General features: G+C 42.9%; 1 protein-coding gene across 5 annotated transcripts in view; it reads left to right on the plus strand.

Moving 5' to 3' along the window:
* TRIM66 (tripartite motif containing 66) overlaps nucleotides 1–5,432 on the plus strand; it is a 61,079-nt gene extending 55,647 nt beyond the window's left edge. For 3 of the 5 annotated variants that reach the window (XM_027115439.1, XM_027115441.1, XM_027115443.1), the window contains 2 exons: nucleotides 180–233; nucleotides 2,641–5,432. In XM_027115439.1, the coding sequence (XP_026971240.1) occupies nucleotides 180–233; nucleotides 2,641–2,652 (66 nt within the window). In that variant the 3' untranslated portion in view covers nucleotides 2,653–5,432. Of the gene's footprint in view, nucleotides 1–179 lie in introns of all 5 variants that reach the window. The other 2 variants (XR_003434543.1, XM_027115438.1) reach the window with 2 other exon arrangements.
* Nucleotides 5,433–20,452: the final 15,020 nt, after the last annotated feature.

Here is a 20,452-nt window from a genome sequence, read left to right on the forward strand (position 1 = left end):
GTGGTTTGCAGTACTTGGCACACAGTGTTTAGTGGCTTCAGTGAGTTTTGCTGTTGCATTCCTGGAGTGGAATAAAACACTTTGGCTCTGGGGAATGCCAGTCTGGACAGTTGGTCTTTTCACATTGATAAACCCTATACTGGGCCATTCTGATGCCAAATATTTTTTTCTTCTTTCAGGAGAATGAAAGAGCAAAAAGAGTGTCGTTCCGCCTGGCCAACAGCATCTCCCAGGTGTGAGGGCTGGAAGGAGACCAAGTACTCCGGCAGCTGGCGCCCCGTCCTGTTGACCACTCCTCCCCACCTTTCAGCTCATTCTCTTTGGATTGTGGATGTGAGACAAGTCTTGTTGAGCTTGTAGTGCCCTTCTTTGCCGTTTGCATCTTACAGCGTTTATTTGGGAGCCATAGTGCATCCACTACAGAGAGTAAACAGCAAAGAGGGGGGTGTTCCCTATTACCAGAACGATCAGTTGTGTAGGGTCCACTTGACAAGACCAAGCCCAGTTAGGCTCGGAAGGACCAAACTTCCTTGGTGAATTCTTTCTGCTGAGGAAGGCCGACATTTCTCACCTTTCAGTGTGCAGGGCTCAGGAGCAATGTATATATCTGAACTCCTCCTGGGCCCAGAAGAGGGTAAAAGAAGGGAGAGAGGTTCTGACATATGGCAGGCCTGTGATCCCTGGCCCAGCACAGCCAAAGACTGTCACTGTTTGCCTTTGTTTGGCCTGCTCGGACAGAGGCACCTGCCCTGCACAGGGCAATGAGGCTTCTAGAGGCCATAGGTCTCCACTGGTGCCTATTCGGGTTCTAACGGTTTTCAGGGTATTTGTTTTTCATGCCCCCTTTCCTGATGCTGACTTAGGTGGCCACTGTGAAGCTCTGGATGGTATGGTATTCTTGATGGGGCTGGGTGGCTGTGCAGAGACCACTTACATCTTTAGGCTCCGATTTCACTGACAGGCTTAAGAAGATGTTAACTTCAGAGCCTGCCATCTGTGCCACTGCTTTGGTGTCAGAACCTGCTTCTTAGAAGTGATTGTTGGCGGCCACCCCTTCATTATGTCCATTCAGAGGTCCAGACCCTGAGTTCTGCTTGGGAAAACTATGAGGAAGCTGCTGTCTGCTTCACATACAGAGGTTCCAGGCCAAGGAGAATGACCCACAACCAGCTCTCTCTGCTGGGTCTCTCCTCCTGCGTAGAGATCCTAATTCTCAGCTTCTCCACCTCACAGAGCCAAAGATCAGAAGTGAGTCCTCTGACTCGCCTGCCCTCAGGCTGTCCACTGCCCAGAAAAAGCCAAGACTCTGCTGGCAGCCCTTTTTTTTGCTGGAGGTTGGAGAAGGCCAGAGGGACCAGCAGGAGCCAGACCTAAGCATTCGTGGAAGTTCTATCTGGCGTGGAAAAGGGGGAAACTGAGAGGCGAGAAGCCTCTTTGGTGTCCTTTGGTGACCCTGAAGCAACTTCAGGCCTTTATTTCTCCTAGAATGCAGAGAGAAGTGTTCTGGAGGTCACAGGCATGGGAGCGGAGCTCCAGGCTGCATCTCGGATGGATCGCTGTGGTCTGTGCAAGGTGTTTGGGAGGAAAAGGCATAGGCAGGTGCTGGGGGTCAGGCCACTTCACGAGCAAGGGCTTGGTTGAGAGGGAACCTATTGCTGATGTTGGCTTGGCCTGGGGACGGCTCTCCCTGGTCCTGTCATGGCTTAGCTAATTTCAAGGGAGCCGTAGGTCATGGCTTTACTTTTGCTAAGAGATGCAGTTTATTTGTAGGGCCCTTGTTAATGGGATAATTTTGATCAGAGAAAACATTTCTTCTCTCCTTGTGAGAGGATGGAACTGCTCGTTTCTTTTCCACCCAGGCTGAGAGAGCATCTTCACTTCAAAGCAGACGGTACCCACTGACTTGCCATTCTTTCACCAGCACATGCCAAGCTCTCCTAAGCAGATGAACTTCCATAATCCTGTTTTCTAGTTCGGGGTAACTAAGTCTTGAATAATCCAGTAGCCAGGCGATCTTTGCATGTAACCCTCTACTCTTTGGAGCTCACATGACTTTACGGTTTGGGCTCTGACCACTTCCCTTTCAATTTTCAAATCTTTTTCTCTGTTTAGTTGGCTTGGCAAGGTTCTCTCTGTAATTACCTCATTAATTCTTCCTCTTGGTCATCTTTCCTTTGTGTGGCCCACCTTCACACCTTCTCTGAATGAGCTTCACCAGTGTTTTGTGTTGGGCAGCTGGGTGAGGGCTATGACAGGCTCAAACCCAACTGACATCTTTCCCCAAGACCAGCTAGAAACCACAAATATGAAGGAAAATACCTAGTTAAGTGCTTGGCTTCACTTCTATCAGTGAAGTTCCCAGCTTGAGTGTAGCCTGCTGGGCCAGGGGACCTTAGTGATGTGGTAGAGAGTCACATATTCCTTTCCCACTGCAGAGTCCCTGCATGCTGAGAAGCTCCCTTTAGGCACCTGAGCAGTGGGGGAGGGGTTGGAGGTAGGGTGTCCTTTCCTCCAAGGGTGTGAAGCCCCGGCCCACCATCCCTACGTTGGTTACCCCACAACAGTGCCCTCTCCCTGGCTTTTCCTGTGTACTTAGCACCAGTGTTTTAACTGCTGGTTTTGTTTTGTTTTTGCATGCAGAAAACAACATGATGTTTCAGAAGTTGAACAAAAGGCTACTAGCTGAGTGACTGGCTTCACTGGCTCTTTGCTAACATTTGAGCTAATCCCGTTTTTGACTTATTCCCATAATGGCCCCATTGTGGAGTCAGTTAAGTCCTTTGGTCATTGACAAAGTCATGAAATGGAAATACAATGAATTCTGGATTCTTATGGTACAGAATGCAGTCCTAGAAGAGAAATTGGGTTTCTTGGGTGTACTGAGAAACAGAAGAATGGAGTGGCTTCAGTTGATGCAAAGGAGATTTTAGTGCACTCTTCTAGAAAATGGGTAGGTTGGCCTTGCCTAACTTCCAGCAATTGCCAACTACACACCCTGCCTGTCTTTGCAGGTACCCCCTCCCTAGCAGCAGCCACCAGATCCTCTGTAGGCTCTGCTCCACAGAAGACCCTACCATCAACCCTGGCGGACTCTGGCCCTCTGTACCCATTTCTGGCAACAGGTCTTTGCCTTGCCTCTAAGACCTACACCTCTCCTGTTTGTTCCTGGGCTCTGCTCTGCTTTCTGTCTCACTCCATGGTGTCACCTATAGTCTTCTCTTCTGAACTCCTGAACTGACACTTTGCGCTTTTTGGATTACCATCCCCTATGCTTCCTCTTCTCCCACTCCTCCACTGCTATTAAATAAATTGCTTGCTCCTTTAGCCCAGTTCCAAGACCTTAGCTTTCTGTTCTCCCAGTCTTTCAGCTTTCTCCTGGACTTCTTCCTCTCCTGAGCCTAAACCCATGGCCCAGGACACACTGATGGTTTTGTCAGCATCCTGAACTTCCTCATCTCCTCCAACTCTTGCTGAAACTATCAACCATTCTCCATTTTCTGCATCAACCTATTTTTTGCTCCCTTTTTCTGGGCTCCTAAGCATGAAAAATTCAGAGTTGACAGTCTCAGTTGGGCTCTCAGTATTGATTGGTGTGTCTCTGACTTGTTACTACTCTGCTTTCTATCCATGCCCTTCATCTTTGCTGTCAGCAAATGACTGGCCTCATTGCCCGCTTCACAGAAGAGAGGCCCTAAAGCAAAAACTTGGCTGTCCGTGTGCTCCTCTCCCCCTCCCATCCCTCTGTGTCTGTATCCCTCCTCAGCGCCTTTCCAGTTGCTCCTGTTTGGTGCTCTATTCTTGAATCCTGCTCTATGTCTTCCAAGACTTTGCTCCATTGCATATCCCACTGCTCCCATTTTCCAGGGTCTTCAACCTCCCTCTCCATTGGTTACCTCCACATAGCTTACAAACAAAGTTCTCCCCAAGATTAAAACAGAATTTCTTAGAGTCTGTTGCACTTACAGTTTTTTCCTCAATAGCCAAGTTTCTTTAAAAAGAAAAATCTGTTCATTGATTTCTTCTTCATCACTTTCCAATCCTCTATAGATTTTCATAAAAGTCACCAGTGACCACCCAGTTGCCAAATCAAGCGAATACCTTTCTGTCCTCAACTGTCTTGAACTCTCTACAGCATTTCACATCATCTGCCACTTCCTGTTTGAAAAACCCTCTTCACTTGGCTTTCATGACTCCACAATTCTCTGGATTCCTCTTACCTTTCAGCCACACAGGCTGAGCCTTCCTTGAAATACTGACAGGGGGACACATCTGCAGCTTTCTGTGGTCTCTCCTCTTCAGGAGTAGGATAGGCAGGAGGGAGCACAGCTGCCCCTGCTCCCTGCCCTCTGTGTCTGCCTGTTCTCTTTGAGTTCATTTCTTCTCCTGGACTCAGTTCTCCTCATGCCAAGCATGTGTATGAGCTCTGCTGGGAGGACACCATCTGTGATTCTGTCTGTCTCTCCCAGTGCAGCACAGAGACAGATTTTAGCCATGTTTGCTAAGAGGCCCTATATAAATCAGCCCAAGAATGTGGATTGGATCTTACCAAGAAGGAATTTGGTGAGCTGGATTACCCAGCTGGTGGGCAGCTCATCACCAGGATCCTCATGCCAGTTAGAGCCTGCCTTGGTCGGTAAGGTCTTGGAATCTCGGTAAGCATGTTTCCATGCGTGGTTCAGTTCTGCTAGCCAGGAGGAGAATCCTGGCCGGGGTGGGTGTCTGCCACTGATAACATTCTGACAGAGGGAAACTGGGCAGTGCTGTGATTCATCACTTGCTTGGGGTTCAGCTGGGGTCAGCCTGGCCCCTTTAGCCGGGTCTTTCCCGTCTGTTCTGGTCACCACCACCTGCTTGCTCCAGTTGTTCTGGAGCTAGAGGCAGATGCCGGTTGTTTTCTTGGAGGCAGGAGGGTATGGTAGAAAGATATCTGATTTGAGATGCTGAGCATCAAAATTTTGGCTCTGACAGTTGTGGACCGTGTGACCTTGGGTACAGTTTCCCCATCTATAAAGTTGTGGGGAGGAAGGATGGTGAAAACAGTGCTCTCTCAGAGGCTCTACAGCTCTAAAGATGGTAATGGTGATTCTAATTCTAAAGCTCAGGCCACACAGGGAACAAGGGAACACTGGAGCAGTTCACAGCTAGGGAGTCTTGACCAAGGCAGGGCAAAGGGACTCACAGGCCAAAATGAGCTGCTTTGAGGAAAGTCTTTAGTAGCTGGTGCTGCTTCTGGAGCCATATACCCATTCCTCAAACTGCACCCCTTCGTTGGCTATGTAGGGTGAGTTCCTCCTAGGCCTTTTCTAGAAGTGGCCATTGGATCCAAAGTGGTTGGGGGCATGAGGGAGGAACATGATAAGGGGAAGTGTCACTGATCTTAATAGGACCTACACATTCTAGAACAAATTAAAAGATAGCACTTTTCTTTACCAGTAATTGTGTCCTGGAGTGTTTTTTGAGTGGAGATGGTTGAACATGCTTCATGGTCTTCTCACCCCCAGACTCCAACATCGTTAAGACACAGGGTGGGGAAGAGTAGATTGGGGAGCTTTCTCTCTAGGGAAGAACTCAGCTCTCTGCTTCTTATTGCATGAACACATCCTGTTCTTTAAAATACAGGCAGCAAGTCTGAAGGAGAGGTAGGGGGAAAAGCATCTTAAGAATGCTGTGGCTGATAGCTTAATCCTTGTCCAACTGGGTGGTGAGCAATGCTCTTTGTTCTTCTTTGTTTGCAAGGGGAAATATCTCTTTCAGAAGTTTTCAAGCTAATAATGGAAGGGTTGGTAAACTGGAATATCACCATTTTCCAACCCCCAGTGAATGAATGGATCTAGGCAGTGACCATCCAAGGTTACCCATATCACAGAGACATCCAGACATTACATGTCTCCTGATACACAACATCATCTATGAAGTGTTTCCAAACAAATAGAATCTGAATCTAATCAAGTCTCTAGATTTAACTACCAATTTACAGATGTAGTTCCCAATTGAGAGGAAAAGCAAAGAACAGAGGAACATTTAAAATGACATCACAAGGATACAATCAGTAAAATCCAGTCTGTGAGCAATGACAGAACAAATGACCTGGTTTCTTCAACAAATGTATTGCAAGGAAAAAAAAAAAAGAGATGGGGGGGAAACCTACAGACTAAAGAGACTTAAAAAAGCATATAAAACAATTGCAAAGTATGGAACTTATTTGCATCCTGGTTTAAAGAATATTATGAGATGATTGGGAAAAGATGAAAACTCAGGATATTTGATGATATTAGGATTTATTATTTTTAGTGTTATTATTACTTTTTATCTTTAATTTTTATGTTACTTTTTAGGTGTGATCAAGATTTGTAATGGTAGAATATTAGAAACAATGAAAAGCCTATAGAAGATGGTTAAATAATTAATATGATATAATTAAAAATGATATTTAAAGAGTCTATAGGCATACTTGAACCGAGACAAAGACTCTCAAAGCCTTTGTTTGAATTAGGAATCCAACAGAGTCAGAAGATACATAAAGGGAGAAAGAAGTTCTAAACTTCTTCTGGCTTGAGAAACCTCTCAAGTATTTCAGAAAGCAGAGATATCAGTTAAAATAATTATCGAGCTCATTTGAAAAGACATTATTGGGACAAGTGGGGAGATTTTAATATGGGCTGATAATTTGTATTAATATTAAGCTTCCTGAGAGCGATACTTTGAGCTGTGGTTACAGAGGAAAAAGGCCTTGTTTTTAGGTGGTACGTGCTAAAGTGTTTAGGGACAAAGGATCATGATGTCTGCAACTAACTCTCAGGGGTAGAAAAACTACCTATTACGTTATTAGAGAGAAGTGAAACAGATGTGGCAAAAAGTTAACAATTGGTAAATCTAGATGAAGGGGACATGGATGTTTATTGAACTGTTCTTGGGAGGGAAAAAGAGCAAATAATTTTAACAAATGGAATATGAGGCATGCAATGTTTGCATCTAGAATAACAACATGGAAAATAATTAGGAGATGATGCTAAATTGAAAAAAGCAAAACAGAATTATATGTAAAATAAAAGAAAAAAGATACAAATACAAATATATAAAATGTTATTATCCTAAAATATATTAGGGTGGTAGCATTATGCATAATTTTTCTTTTTCCCAAACTTTGGTGTTAAAATGCTGTACTGCTTTTATACTTATACAAATACTTTTATATGTATTTTTAAACTTTTATCATGGTATATTTCAAATATCATCTTTTATGTCTTAGCCAAAACCCCTCTTCCGAGAGTTTTTCCTAACTACCCAATCTAAAGTGGACCCCAGGCACTCGCTCTCACAATCTTGTTTTATTGTCAGCATAGCTCTTACTACTATGTGTATTTATCCATTTCCTTAATTTGTTTTCTTACATTGTCTAGGTCACCCCTCATATGGTGTAAGCTCCCTGAAAGCAGAAATCTTGCCCAGATCCTAGAACAGTGCCTGTAGTTGCTCAACAAATATTTGTTGAATGAATGAATGAAATCAGGTCTTTGTCATCCAACTTCCCATTTTACTGGGAACACTGAAGTCTTGAGAAGGGGAAGGACTTGTCCCAGTTTCCTCATGAGTTGGTGGCGATGTCAGAGCTAGAACTCAAGCCTTGTGACTCAAGTCTCAAAAAGCTCTTCTTTCAAAATGTCTAAGGCCAAAAAAGCTCCTGGGCACCAGACAAGTGGCAGGAGTGAGGGAGGATCCACAGCCCATTCCCTTTGTTGCAGTGTGCCAGAAGCCCCATAGGTGGCGCCAGCGATGCTCATTTAGCTCTCTGGCAAAGTCAGGAAAGTGTGCTAGGGAGACATTTTGATGAGGAGCGGGATATTTGCACAGCCTTAAATTGCCTTTCTACCGATGGCTCATTAGTTGTGAGGGAGAAAAAAATGCACAGTAATTAAACAGAGGAGAAATAAGACAACTCCTTGACTGTGTGATCAAAATAACGTCACCAGTGAGGCACAGGTGGACACGTGCATCCGGAAGTGATACCCTGAGAAGGACACAACATCACCCATCCAATATCGCAGCCTAGAATGCATACTCTGAACCTAATTATGGAGAAACATCAGACAAACCCCAAATGAGGAACGTTATGTTAAAGTCAGGGGATAGGGGGCTGGATTTTAAAAAAATGTCTATGTCACTAAGACAAAGAAAAGCTATGAAAATGTTCCACATTAAAAAAGGCTAAAGACACATGACAACTAAATGCAATATCCAGGACTAAACTGGGTCCTGTAGTGGAAGGGGGGAAGTGCTTAAAGGACATCATTGGGTCCACTGACAAAATTGGAATATGGACAGTAGATTACAGTATTTTATCAATGTTAAATATACTACAGTTGATAACTGTGCTGTGGTTATGTAATAAATTACCCTTTTTTTAGGGAGTATGCACTGGAGTATTTAGGAGTAAAAGGCCATAGTGTATGTAACTTACATTCAAATGGTGCAAAAAATATTTTTTTTTATAATTTAAATATGTAAATATATATTTTAATATAATTTATCTACATTGTATTTTTTCAACATATTTATATATTTAATTAGAAAAAATAGAAAAAATATATACAGGATACAAATAAAGCAAATGGGGTAAAATATTAATAGGTGAATCTGGGTTTAGAGGGTATATGGGTATTCTTTCTATTTTTATTTTCACAACTTTTCTGTAAGTTTGAAATTTTTACCAAATGAAAATTTAAGAAGAGAAAACAATTAAAGGATGGTGATTCCAGGCACCTCCTCTGCCCACCCATTCCTCTTTCCATTATGCAACAGTTCAGAGCTGGTACCCTGCCTTATTTGGGTGTGTCTTCTGTTGTCCTCTTTGCTTCCGTCTTTCCTCTACTGAAAGGATTGTGTTTGGCTTCCGGACTCTGAGGCCGAGGCCTAAGCTGGAGGAGGTGAAATTACTTCATGGCTGGAAAATGCTACTGCTAGCCTCTGTAAGGGGATGTGGAGTGGCAGTGAAGGGCGTTGAGTTTAGTCTCCATCCTCACTCTGGCCTCCAAGAACTGAGTGTGTCTGTGGGGTCAGCTTGTTGGAAGCAATCTGGCTTCGGCTAGGTTTCCCCAGTCATCTTAAAGAGGCATCTGGTATCCAAGGGGCTCAGCTGGGGTGGGTGTGGCAAGAGCCTTGGCAGAATGGGGACAGGGAGGGCTTAGCTATCCTTTCTTTCTGCCTATAGTTTCTTGGAAGTGATACAATCCATTTTCTCTCCTGAGCCTGGAATGCTATACACCCTTGAATCTTCAGGAGTCCTTCCAATCTTCCAACGATTGACTTTGCATTAAATCAGCAAGGTTGGATGTCAGGTAATAGGGAGGTGGAATATTTGCCTCAGGTTTGATCCTGCACTTCTTCCTGAGATGGCTTCTGGTGGTGTTTCCTCTGGCTCCACATCCTTCGCACATGAGTTAGAGACTTCATCCCTCCATCCCCGTGCTGGGACCTGGTCTGCCCTGTCCCTTACCCAGTCAGGCTCATAGGAGAAGGAGGTCAGTCTCTGCAGTCAGCTGGGAAAAATGAGGAGGGTCTGGACTAAAGCTCCAGCTCCCTTTACTCACCTTGTAAGTCAAGCAGGAAGCGGTTACTCCCTCTTATCTGAGCTCTGTAAATGAAGTTCCAGGCTGTGAACTCCCTTAGACATAGCCAAAAGATGTTTGAATGAACCAGTCAGACTTCCAAATGAATGGTGTTTTTAATCACTGAATCACTGCAAGACTCAGTATTAGCTTTCGTTACTCTTTTGGCTAACTTTGGTAGGAATCCTTGAAGACCGTTGACAGTAATGGCTGTCTTGCACTCACAGGTAAGTGAGGCAGTGAAGCCTAATGGTTAGGAGCACAGACTCTGGACCAGAACAGCCTGGATGGGACTCACACGAACCAGCTGTGTAATCTTGGACAAATCACTCCAGCACACTGTACTTTTGCTTCTTTGTCTGTAAAATAAGGATAATAACAGTACTTATCTCATGGAGCTGTTGTGAGGGTTGAGTAAGTTAAAATACAGAAAGCATTTGGAACAGTGCCTGGAACAGAGTTGATGACATTAGGTGAGTGAATATCACCTGTATTTTGTGAAAACTAAGACACCAAGATGCTGGCACTCTCTTGGTCCTTCAGGAAGACTTTTACACGTCAGGACTGCTACCTGGCTGACAGCAATAGTAATATGTAATCAATTATGCAACCCAATTTCAAAGAAGTTTAAAAAGTGAAAACAGTGTGGGTTTTAGAATCCATGAAATATAAAGTATTATTTAGTTTTTTTTACTTTACTCTTTAAGTTGAGACATAATTCATATACCTAATATTCACTTTTTAAAAGTGTAAAATTCAATGGTTTTTAGTATATTCACAGGGTTGTTCAACCATCATCACTATCTAATTTTAGAATATTTTTATCACCTCCAAAAGAAATTCTCTACCTGTTAACAGTCTTTCCCCATTCCCTCTTCCCAGTCCCTGGCAACCACTAATTTACTTTTTCTCTATACAGACTTGCCTATTTGGGACATTTCATATAAATGGAATCATACAAGATATGGCTTTTTGCATCTGGCTTCTTTCACTTAGCATAATGTTTTCAAGGTTTATCCATGTTGTAGCATGTACCTGTTTGTAGCCAAATACAATTCCATTGTATGGATATACCATTTTTTGTTTATCTATTCATCATTTAATGGCCATTTTGGGTTTCCATTTTTGGCTATTATGAATAATGCTTCTATGAACATTTGTATATAAGTTTTTTGTGTGGACATGTAATTCCAATTCTCTTGGGTAGTGGTCATATGGTAATCTATGCTTAATTTTTTTAAAAATTTTATTATTATTTATTTTTGGCTGCGTTGGGTCTTTGTTGCTGTGCGTGGGCTTCCTCTAGTTGCGGTGAGTGGGGGCTACTCTTCGTTGTGGTGCGCGGGCTTCTCTTTGCGGTGGCTTCTCTTGTTGCAGAGTACGGGCTTCAGGCGCCGGGCTTCAGGAGTTGTGGCACATGGGCTCTGGAGCACAGGCTCAGTAGTTGTGGCACACGGGCTTAGTTGCTCTGCAGCATGTGGGGTCTTCCCGGACCAGGGCTCGAACCCGTGTCCCCTGCATTGGCAGGCGGATTCTTAACCACTGCGCCACAAGGGAAGCCCTGTGCTTAATTGTTTAATAAACTGCCAGACTGTTTTCCAAAGCAGCTCTACCATTTTATATTCCCACCAGCAATGTATGAAGGTTCCAATTGTTCCACATCATCACCAGCTTATATTATTGCCTGTCTTTTTGATTCTAGCCATCCTAGTGGGTATTAATTGGTACCCCATTATGGTTTTGATTTGCATTTCCCCAATGAAAAATGATATTGAGCATCTTTTTATGTGCTTATTGGCTTTATGTATATCTTCTTTGGAAAAATGTCTTCAAATTCTCTGCCCACTTTTACATTGAGTTATTTGTGTTTTTACTGTTGAGTTGTAGGAATTCTTAATATATTTTAGATACTAGACTGTTGTCACTTATAAGACTTGCACATATTTTTGTCCCATTTTGTGGGTGTCTTTTATTTTCTTGATAGTCTTTTGAAGCACAAGTTTTAATTTGATGAAGTCCAATTTATCTATTTTTTCTTTGGTTGCTTTTGCTTTAGATGCCATATCTAAGAAACCATTGCCTAATCCAAGGTCTTGAAGACTTATAACTGTGTTTTTTCTAAGAGTTTTATTGTTTTAGCTCCTATGTTTAGGTCTTTGATCCATTTTGAGTTAACTTTTGTATATGGTGTGAGGTACAGGTTCAAATATACTCTCTTGCAGTTTCCCTAGCATCATTTGTTGAAGATTATCCTGTCACCCATTGAATTGCCATGGCACCCTTATCAGTTGTTCAATGATGCATGGATTTATTTCTGGACTCTCAATTCTATTCTGTTGTTTTATATGTCTATCCTTATGCCAATATGACAGTCTTGATTACTAAAGCTTTGTAGTAAGTTTTGAAATCAGGAAGTGTGAGTCCTCCAATTTTGTTCTTCTTTTTAACACTGTTTTGCCTCCTCTGAGTTTCTTGCATCTCCATATGAATTTTAGGATCAGATGGTGAATTTCTACAAAAAAGGCAGCTGAAATTTAGATAAGGATTGCATTGAATTTGTAGATCAATGTGGGGAGTATTTCCATCTAAACAATATCAGGTCTTCCACTCTATGAACCATTAATTTAGTTTTGGCATGTACTAACCTGAACTCTATTATTTTATCTGAAAAGGGGGCTGGGTCAGACATCCACAGTTGATCAGAAAAACTGAGTTAATTGCTAAATGTTTATTTCTTTTTGAGCTGTGGGGATAAGGTACAGTTTTACTTTTGTCAAGGTAGGAGAAGAGAAAAGTGGAAAGACTTTGTATAAATTGGTAGAGCCTACCAATAATCAAAGAGCTATCATTAGGATAAAGTTACATTTTCCATTATACACTTTTCAAAGACATGTCCCCCAATTTAAGAAATCTTAATATAACACATAATGATTTAAAAATATCATAACTTATCTTATAGAACAGAAAAAAATATGGAGTGATGTTTTTGTGATATAGAGTCTTTTAAAAGTCTTTTGAATAACAGAGATAAATTGTAATTAATGTGTAAATCAACTGCTTCTTGACTTATGAAAACTGAAGTCCATCTCTTCCCTCCAAGACTTTGGTATTTTTACTAACAGGGTCAACAAACCCTGGAACAAACTATCTAATTGCTTCTATGTTTTGTTATATTGACAGACTTCGATTCTGATCTCTCTTAAATGTCAAGCAATTTGATATTGCATTGTAACAATGACGTTACCATAGAGTGTTTAAGTAAACAGCATATAACACTTGTTGCCAGTGGTGACGTTGATAATTACTGGACTAGAATAAGAGCCGATTGCTGTGCAGTAATGAGCCCTGGAATAGACTGAGCTCCCTTGGCAGTGTCAAGAGTTTATTGTTGTTAGGGGTCATGGTGTTGCAATCCATCACCTCACTGAGAACTGATGACTTCAGACATGGTAACCAGCCGGGATATTTAAGGTAGCTGCCTTGAGCCACTGGAAAACTTCAAGAAACTTTCTGTCTAAGGCATTTACATAAAGGGTTCCCGAAGAAAACCCAGTAGCTCTATGAACATATTGTAGGGAGTTATGTTTTACTTCCTTGTGTGGTTTCTCTGATTCTTCCCTATAAATATTGGTGACATTTGCACATCAGAAATGAATATTTGTCTGTCAACCTATCTACCTATTTATCTATCCGTCTATATATCAACATGTTCTACAAAGTCTCTTCTTTCCTTCTTCCTGCCCTTCCTTTATTCATTCTTTCATTTACTAATGCCATGGTTTTTTACTAAATAGCTACTAACTGTCAGCCACTGTTCCAGGTACTGGGAGCAAAGCAATAAACAAAGAGGCTGGGTCCCTACTGTCTTGAAGCTTAACTTCCAGTGAGGGAAGAAAGAAAATAAATCAGTTTGTCTTAGATGGTGTTCAGTGCTCTAGGACAACAAAGTAAAGTAATGTGACAGACTGTGGGAGGGACTACTTTAGATAGGGGGATCAGGGAAGGCTTCTCTGAGGAGGTGGCATGTGAGCTGAGATATAGATGATGAAAAGGAACCAGCCTTGTGGAGGTATGGGGGCAGAGCCTTATAGGCAGAGGAAACAACAAGTCAAAATATCTGAAGCAGCTTAAAATAATACAGTCAATACAATGAAGAAAAAGGGTAGAAATGAGGGAAGAGAGAGAGAACAGAAGAAAGTTGTAACACTGATATGCAAGCAGTAGAGTTTGACAAAATTATTAACGTTGAGCTGCAAATTTGGTTCCTGTCTTCCTAGAAGCGAAGGCGAAAAGGGAAAAGTGATCAATTTCATGGTTTTCTTTCTTTATAAGGAAATCAGTTTTTCAAGGAGAAAAAGATTTTTCTCCCTGACACTCAGGATTGAAATACATTAAGGCATAGAGTGATTGTATGTTAGTGTGGATCCACCCCCACATTTCCCCCAGATGTCCATGTCCTAATTCCTGGAAGCTGTGAATGTTACTTTCTGTGCAAAAAGCACTTTGGAGATTAAGCTAAGGACGTTGGGATGGGGAGATTATTCTGGAATTTCTGGGTGGACCCAATCTAATCATTTGGGTCCTTAAAAGCTAAGAACCTTGGGCTTCCCTGGTGGCGCAGTGGTTGAGAGTCTGCCTGCCGATGCAGGGGACACGGGTTCGTGCCCCGGTCCGGGAAGATCCCACATGCTGCAGAGCGGCTGGGCCCGTGAGCCATGGCCGCTGAGCCTGCGCGTCCGGAGCCTGTGCTCCACAATGGGAGAGGCCACGGCAGTGAGAGGCCCGCGTACCGCAAAAAAAAAAAAAAAAAAAAAGCTAAGAACCTTCCTAGCTAGAATCAGAGGGAGATGTAACCTCAGAAGCACGGTCAGAAAGATGCAATATTGCTGCCTTTGAAGATGGAGGAAAAGGGCCATGAACCCAAGGGATGTAGGTAACCTCTAGAAACTGGAAAAGGCAAGGAACCAGATTCTCCTCTACTGACACTGATTTTAGTCCAGTGAGTCCTGTGTCAGACTTCTGACTTATAGAACTGCCAGATAATACACTTACATTGTTTAATCACCAAGTTTGTGGTAATTTGTTACAAAAGCCATATAAAACCAATATAATTAGATTCATCTTGGTTGCAATAACAGAAACAACCATTTGAACCAGCATAAGCAAAAGAGTGCATCTTATTTTAAAGATTTGGACTATTACATGGAATTCAAAGGCAGGAATGCAGCTCATTTCAAGAAATAAAATGATCAGGGATGGAAAGCTGTCACAACACTTTTGGTCTCTTCTCTCCTCTTTGTGAATCTCTTTCATCCTTCCTGTTCTTTTCACATTTTTCCTGCAACTTGGTTTTCTGCATTTCTCCAGGCCACATGATGGGAAGGCATGTCTGTGGATAGCTTCTGACTTTCAATATTACAGCATTCTATGTTTCTATGTTAGCTACCTAGATTTAGAAAAACTAAAATCTCTCAGTCCTAATTCCAAATTCCTGGGAGAAAGATGTGATTGCGTTGGCTCTGGTACTGCTATTGGAGCAATAGACTGTGGACAGGTGGCCTAGTTTGTCTGAGGATTAGGGCTAGTTTCCAGAAAAAGATATCTGGCTATACTGCTGATTTTATATTTTTATTTTAATTTTTTAGATTTTTTTTTGATGTGGACCATTTTTAAAATCTTTATTGACTTTGTTACAATATTGCTTCTGTTTTATGTTTTGGTCCTTTTGGCCGCGAGGCATGTGGGATCTTACCTCCCCGACCAGGGAGCAAACCCGCACCCCCTGCACTGGAAGGTGAAGTCTTAACCACTGGATCTCCAGGGAAGTCCCTATACTGCTGATTTTAAAATGCAACTTGCAACTCATCAATAAATCATTTAACGGGTGGAAGCCAGCATTAAAAAGTGATAAAATGCATGTGGAATGGGTAATATTTTATAAGACTTGTTTTAGTTATTAAATGTGTAGGTACCTGTGTACTGGGTGATAATGTAAAACATATTTCTTTTGGTGGATTATCGTCCAAAAAACTTGAAAAACCCTGGGCTGGGCAATATGGTAGGATTCTGCTACTGGGATGTAAAAAACATCATTCTTAAAATAATCCCTCCAGTAAATTCAGAGGTGTCATGCGTATCTTTTTTTAATAGCATCTCAATATAAGCAGATGGCATAAGGGTAAAGCATGACTTGGTAGAGACAATTTTGTAAGGGTGAAAAAAAGTGGTACAAACAGCTTTTTGATGGTCTGGCTTAATTCAGGATAAAACATAGCCCAGTGGTTCCCAATCTAGCTTTGTATCAAGCTCATATGAAGATCTTTTAAAAATGGTTTCATGAGATTTACTTAATCAGAATTTCTGGAAGCGTGTCCTGTGAATCTGTATTTAAACACAAAGCAAAACAAATAGAACTCCCCGGATGTCTCTGATATGTAGCAGGTTTGGAACTCACTTGACCCAGAGACTATGTAGAGGAGGGGGTCATCTGCATGCCTTTCAAACAATTCTCCGGCACTGTAGTTTCTCTCCACCAGGCTTTTCACAGGCATGAGAAAGTGGACAGTTCCAAGTTATTTCTTGGTAAGGCTGTGGCGTGTAAGACTACCTAGCTGCTGACTAAAGGCAGATCCACACACTTCACAGCTCAATGAAGCAGATGGTAGAGTTTATCTTCTTTTGTTGGACATTGTGGCACTAACACTCATGTTTGGATAGAGGCAGGGTTGGGGGAGAGAGACAGAGAGAAAATTCTTGCAGGCTATTCCAGACCCTTGTTAGACAACAGTTCTGTACTTCTTCAAAACAAAGTCTGGCCAATACCCCAAAGTTCTAGAGTACAGGACATGGTGGGGATTATTTTGTGTTCGGAAAATTTGCAAAACTGAAGTTACCGGTTGCTTACCACGGCCATTATGAGTTTTCAGATGAAGCTGACAGGAGCAACCCGTTGCCAAAGGTGGACTTCTACCTCTAAGCAATAAAATGAATCGACCTGCTGTACCAAGTTCTTGGCTATTAATCAAATAAATTTTAGAGGACGTCTGCCTGAATAATTAGGCTAGTATCTGGAGAGTTGAGCCCACCCCTCGTCCCCCCACCCCCGCGGCAGCTGCTAGAGAGCAAGACCCGTGTCCACAGAAGCCATTCCTAGTTCAGGTCAGAAATACATTAGCATACAGCTGGAGCCCGCATTTCTAGCCTCTATTGCAGGAGGGCACGCATTCAGATGGTTCCACAGAGATTTGTGGCTAAAACCTATTCCTGGTAATTGTCATTTGATCTCTCAAGAGCCTTCTCAGCGCCTCCGTGGGGACAAACACCCTGCACTCCGGGGGCCTTCCCCCCAGCACTGATACTCATTTCCCTCACTTTTAGGCCAGCTCGGAACCCAATTCAGTGCGAGGCTTACAGCCCCAGCTCCAACCAGCTGGACCACGAGGCCTCGGGCCTGAGCGAGAATACTAGCCTGGACATCACCTCAGTAGTGTGATATGACTGTTATAAAGTGTAACAGGTCTGCTTCTCTGTCCCCGAGACAGGCTTCTCAGGTCCATCGCTAAGAGGAGCTGCTCGCGGGAACGCCTCCGAACGCACCTGGGAGAACCCTCCTCGCCAGCCCCGCCGCAGGGAGAAGGGCTTCGCGCCAAGCCGACGCGCTTTGTCCCAACGCGGCCCCCGTCCACCTCCCTAAGGCTGCCCCGCCGGCCGAAAAGTTTCTCCAGGTGCGGAATTCCGGACTTGGCGACCACCAGCGCGGAGTGTGCGCGCCAGTTGGGAGCCAGCCCGCCCGACGGCCTGGGTGAGTGGCCCCTGGCGTTGCGGCGCAGGGCGGACCCCGCGGAAGTGGGCGGGAGGCTCCGGGGTAAAGCCGACCTGGCCGTTGCTATGGCAACGCGCAGGCGAACGGGCAGCTGGGCCTCCGTTGACCAGTCGGCCGGTGGCCCCCGCCGTCCCTTCCTAGTGTTTCCCGGGGCCCAGACGTTGGGACCTCATTTCCCCCTGAGTCGGTGTTTGGGGTGGTCCCTGGCTGCCCGGTTCATCTCCACCTTCTCACCTCGACCCCACCCTGGGACGTGAACCTTTTTGAAATTTAAAGCGAATTTACTCTAGGGTAAGTGTAACACATCCTTAAAAGTTCTGAAGTTGCGTTGTTTTTCCTTTCTCTCTCTCTTTTTAATTTCCTAGAGCCTGGCACCTAGTAGGACCGCATTATTTGGTAGTTCTTACAGCACTTAGTGTAGCTGCTTGCACACAGTGGATGGCACATTTGAGGAGATAGTATGGCGTAAGAGCAGCCTCTGTGTAGACAGGTAATTTAAGCGCTCCACCTCAGTTTCCTCATCCGTAAATGCAGACCACATTTTCTCACCAAGTGTTGTGGGCTCCAAGGAGCCTGTATGTGAGACTGCGTTGTGAACAGTAAATATCAAGCACCTGGGGTTTAGTTGTAACGGGTGTTTACATGCTGCACGTGGTTTGATTCCTCCTGTCCCATATCACCAGGCAAGGGGGACCTTCTCTTTTGTCTAACCACCAAACAGCTCCAGTATTCAACCAGAAAATGGGGTCCTGCATCGGAAGAGGGCTCTGCCAATGGAAATAAACATCAGCAGGTTTTGAACCTAAACTTTTTTTGTTTTAGACACTCTTACAGGCTCCCCCACTTCAAATTACAGCTGCTATGCAGATGCCTCACATATTTAAATTTCTAGCTCATGTAAATCTCTAGTGAATCACAACACCATCCATTTAGTTTGCAAGCCAGAAGTCTTGGACACTCTTTCTGTGTGGAAATCATCATCAAGGTCTGTTTATTTTACGTTCAAACCAAACTCAATTCCATCCACTTCTTTCTGTCTCTAGTACTGTCACCCTGGACCAAGCTGCCATTGTCTCTTGCCTGGTCTCCTGTTGTAGCCTCCAAACTGGTCTAAAGGTATTCACCCTATCCTTTCAGTATTCTTGTCTGTTCTTTGCCCTGTAGCAAGACTAATCTTTTGAAAATTAAAATTTCATTACGATACCCTTCTTCTGCCCCCCCTGCCGCTTAAAATCCATCAGGATTTCTTATCGCTTTTAGGATAAAAGCACGACTCTTTAATGTGGCCGATAAATTGGATGGCCATATATTTTATCATATAGACCAGGATACCTTTGAGAGTAAAAGAGAGTGCTATTATTTACACTGGGACTGTTCCTAAGGCAAACTGGGGCAAATGGTTACTCCACCTATAAGGTCCTGTAGCATCTACCTCCTCTCTAGCCTTATCTTACACTAGGCTCTCCTGGTTCTCTGTGTTCCAGTTACACTGACTCTGAATCCTTTGTCTCCATTTTCCCTCCTACTACAGGGCCTTTGCGCATGCTCTTCTCCTTCTAGGTATGCTCTTCCCTCTTCTCGTTAACTCTTGCTCATTCTTCACTTCTCAGATCAGATGGTTCCTCAGGAAAACTGCCACTGACCAGTCTGTCTAGGACAAGCCCCCTTAGGGTATAGGCTCTTCTGACACCAGTTATCTGTCCTTAGTAGCACTGTCCCAATTTTAATTTTGTCTGTGTGTCTGACACATAGTATGTAGTTAATAAATACTTAAATATTTTAATTATAAGAATTTCCCCATGCCATTAAACAGGCTCTCAAAATAACCATGGTGGTTAAGAGCACAGACTCCAGAGCCAAGCAGATGCATAGATTTGAATTTCAGCTCTGCCACAATTCCTTATATGAAACTCGCGGGGCTATCTGTGCTTTAAAATTCAGAATTTTTCAGATTATAGAAAGACAACATGGTGTATAAACTGCATCCCTTCTAGTGAGGTCTGGGGCAGCACTCTGTAATCAAATGCATTAAGTTTTCTTTAGCAAGATAACTTCACTCAAAGTGGGGTAAGTAAAGACTATACATACTTTTGCTTCAGTTCAGGTCAGGTTTTGCCAACAAATGAATTTGCCACAAATTTATGAGAACACGTGGTGTTCAGAGCTTTTTGGATTTTAGAATTTCAGAAAAGGGCATGTGAGTCTGTGCCGGTGTAACCTTGAACCAATTACATAAGTTCTCTGTGCCTCCGATTTCTCAGCTGTGAAATGGAGATGATACTAACACCTACATAGCTCACAGTTTCCATTTATGTTGTTGGAGGAGTGAATGACTGAATACATGTTAACTGCTTAGGACAGTCAGTGGTCCTTAATCAGTGCTATAGAATAGTCAGCTCTTACTATATCATTTTTATTGGCTCCATAATAATCCACACTGTGGACAAAGCATAATTTATTTGCAGTTTACTTACTGTTGGATAGTTACATTTCACGTACAAAAATGTAGAGATGAATATCTTTATACTTAAATCTTTTGACTAGATTTTTGATTACTGAAGATCAATTCCTAAAAATGACATTGCAGGGTCAAAGGACAGAGGAATGCTCTTCACACATGCTGCCACCATTAGAAAGAGATACCAGTTTACCATCCTGCTATCAGCACCTGTGTTAGCATTATTATTTTTTAAAAAAATCTTCGCAAATTTCACAGATTAAAAATAGTACCTCATTTTAACTCACATCTTCCATTATTAATGTGTTACAGCATCAAAAATCTTATTAGCTATTAGATTGCCTGCGCAAGCTCTTTGATGGTTTTTATATTGGAGTCTCAGTTTTTTTCTTAATTGTTTAATTGTTTGATTTCTGCCTCCCTAGCGCAGGCAGAAGCCAATATGTTGGGCTTTGGCTGGAATTAGTTGGATAAGGTATCCCTGGAGCCTGGGGTGAGTTGTTACTTGCCTGCAGGTTACAGAGCAATGTAGAAAGCAGTGTTTCAGAGGCTGGATCTTGGGGAAAA

The sequence above is a fragment of the Aethalodelphis obliquidens genome, unplaced genomic scaffold, assembly GCF_003676395.1.
Source record: "Aethalodelphis obliquidens isolate GAN/ISIS:26980383/991018 unplaced genomic scaffold, ASM367639v1 scaffold14, whole genome shotgun sequence".
Classification (NCBI taxonomy): domain Eukaryota; kingdom Metazoa; phylum Chordata; class Mammalia; order Artiodactyla; family Delphinidae; genus Aethalodelphis; species Aethalodelphis obliquidens.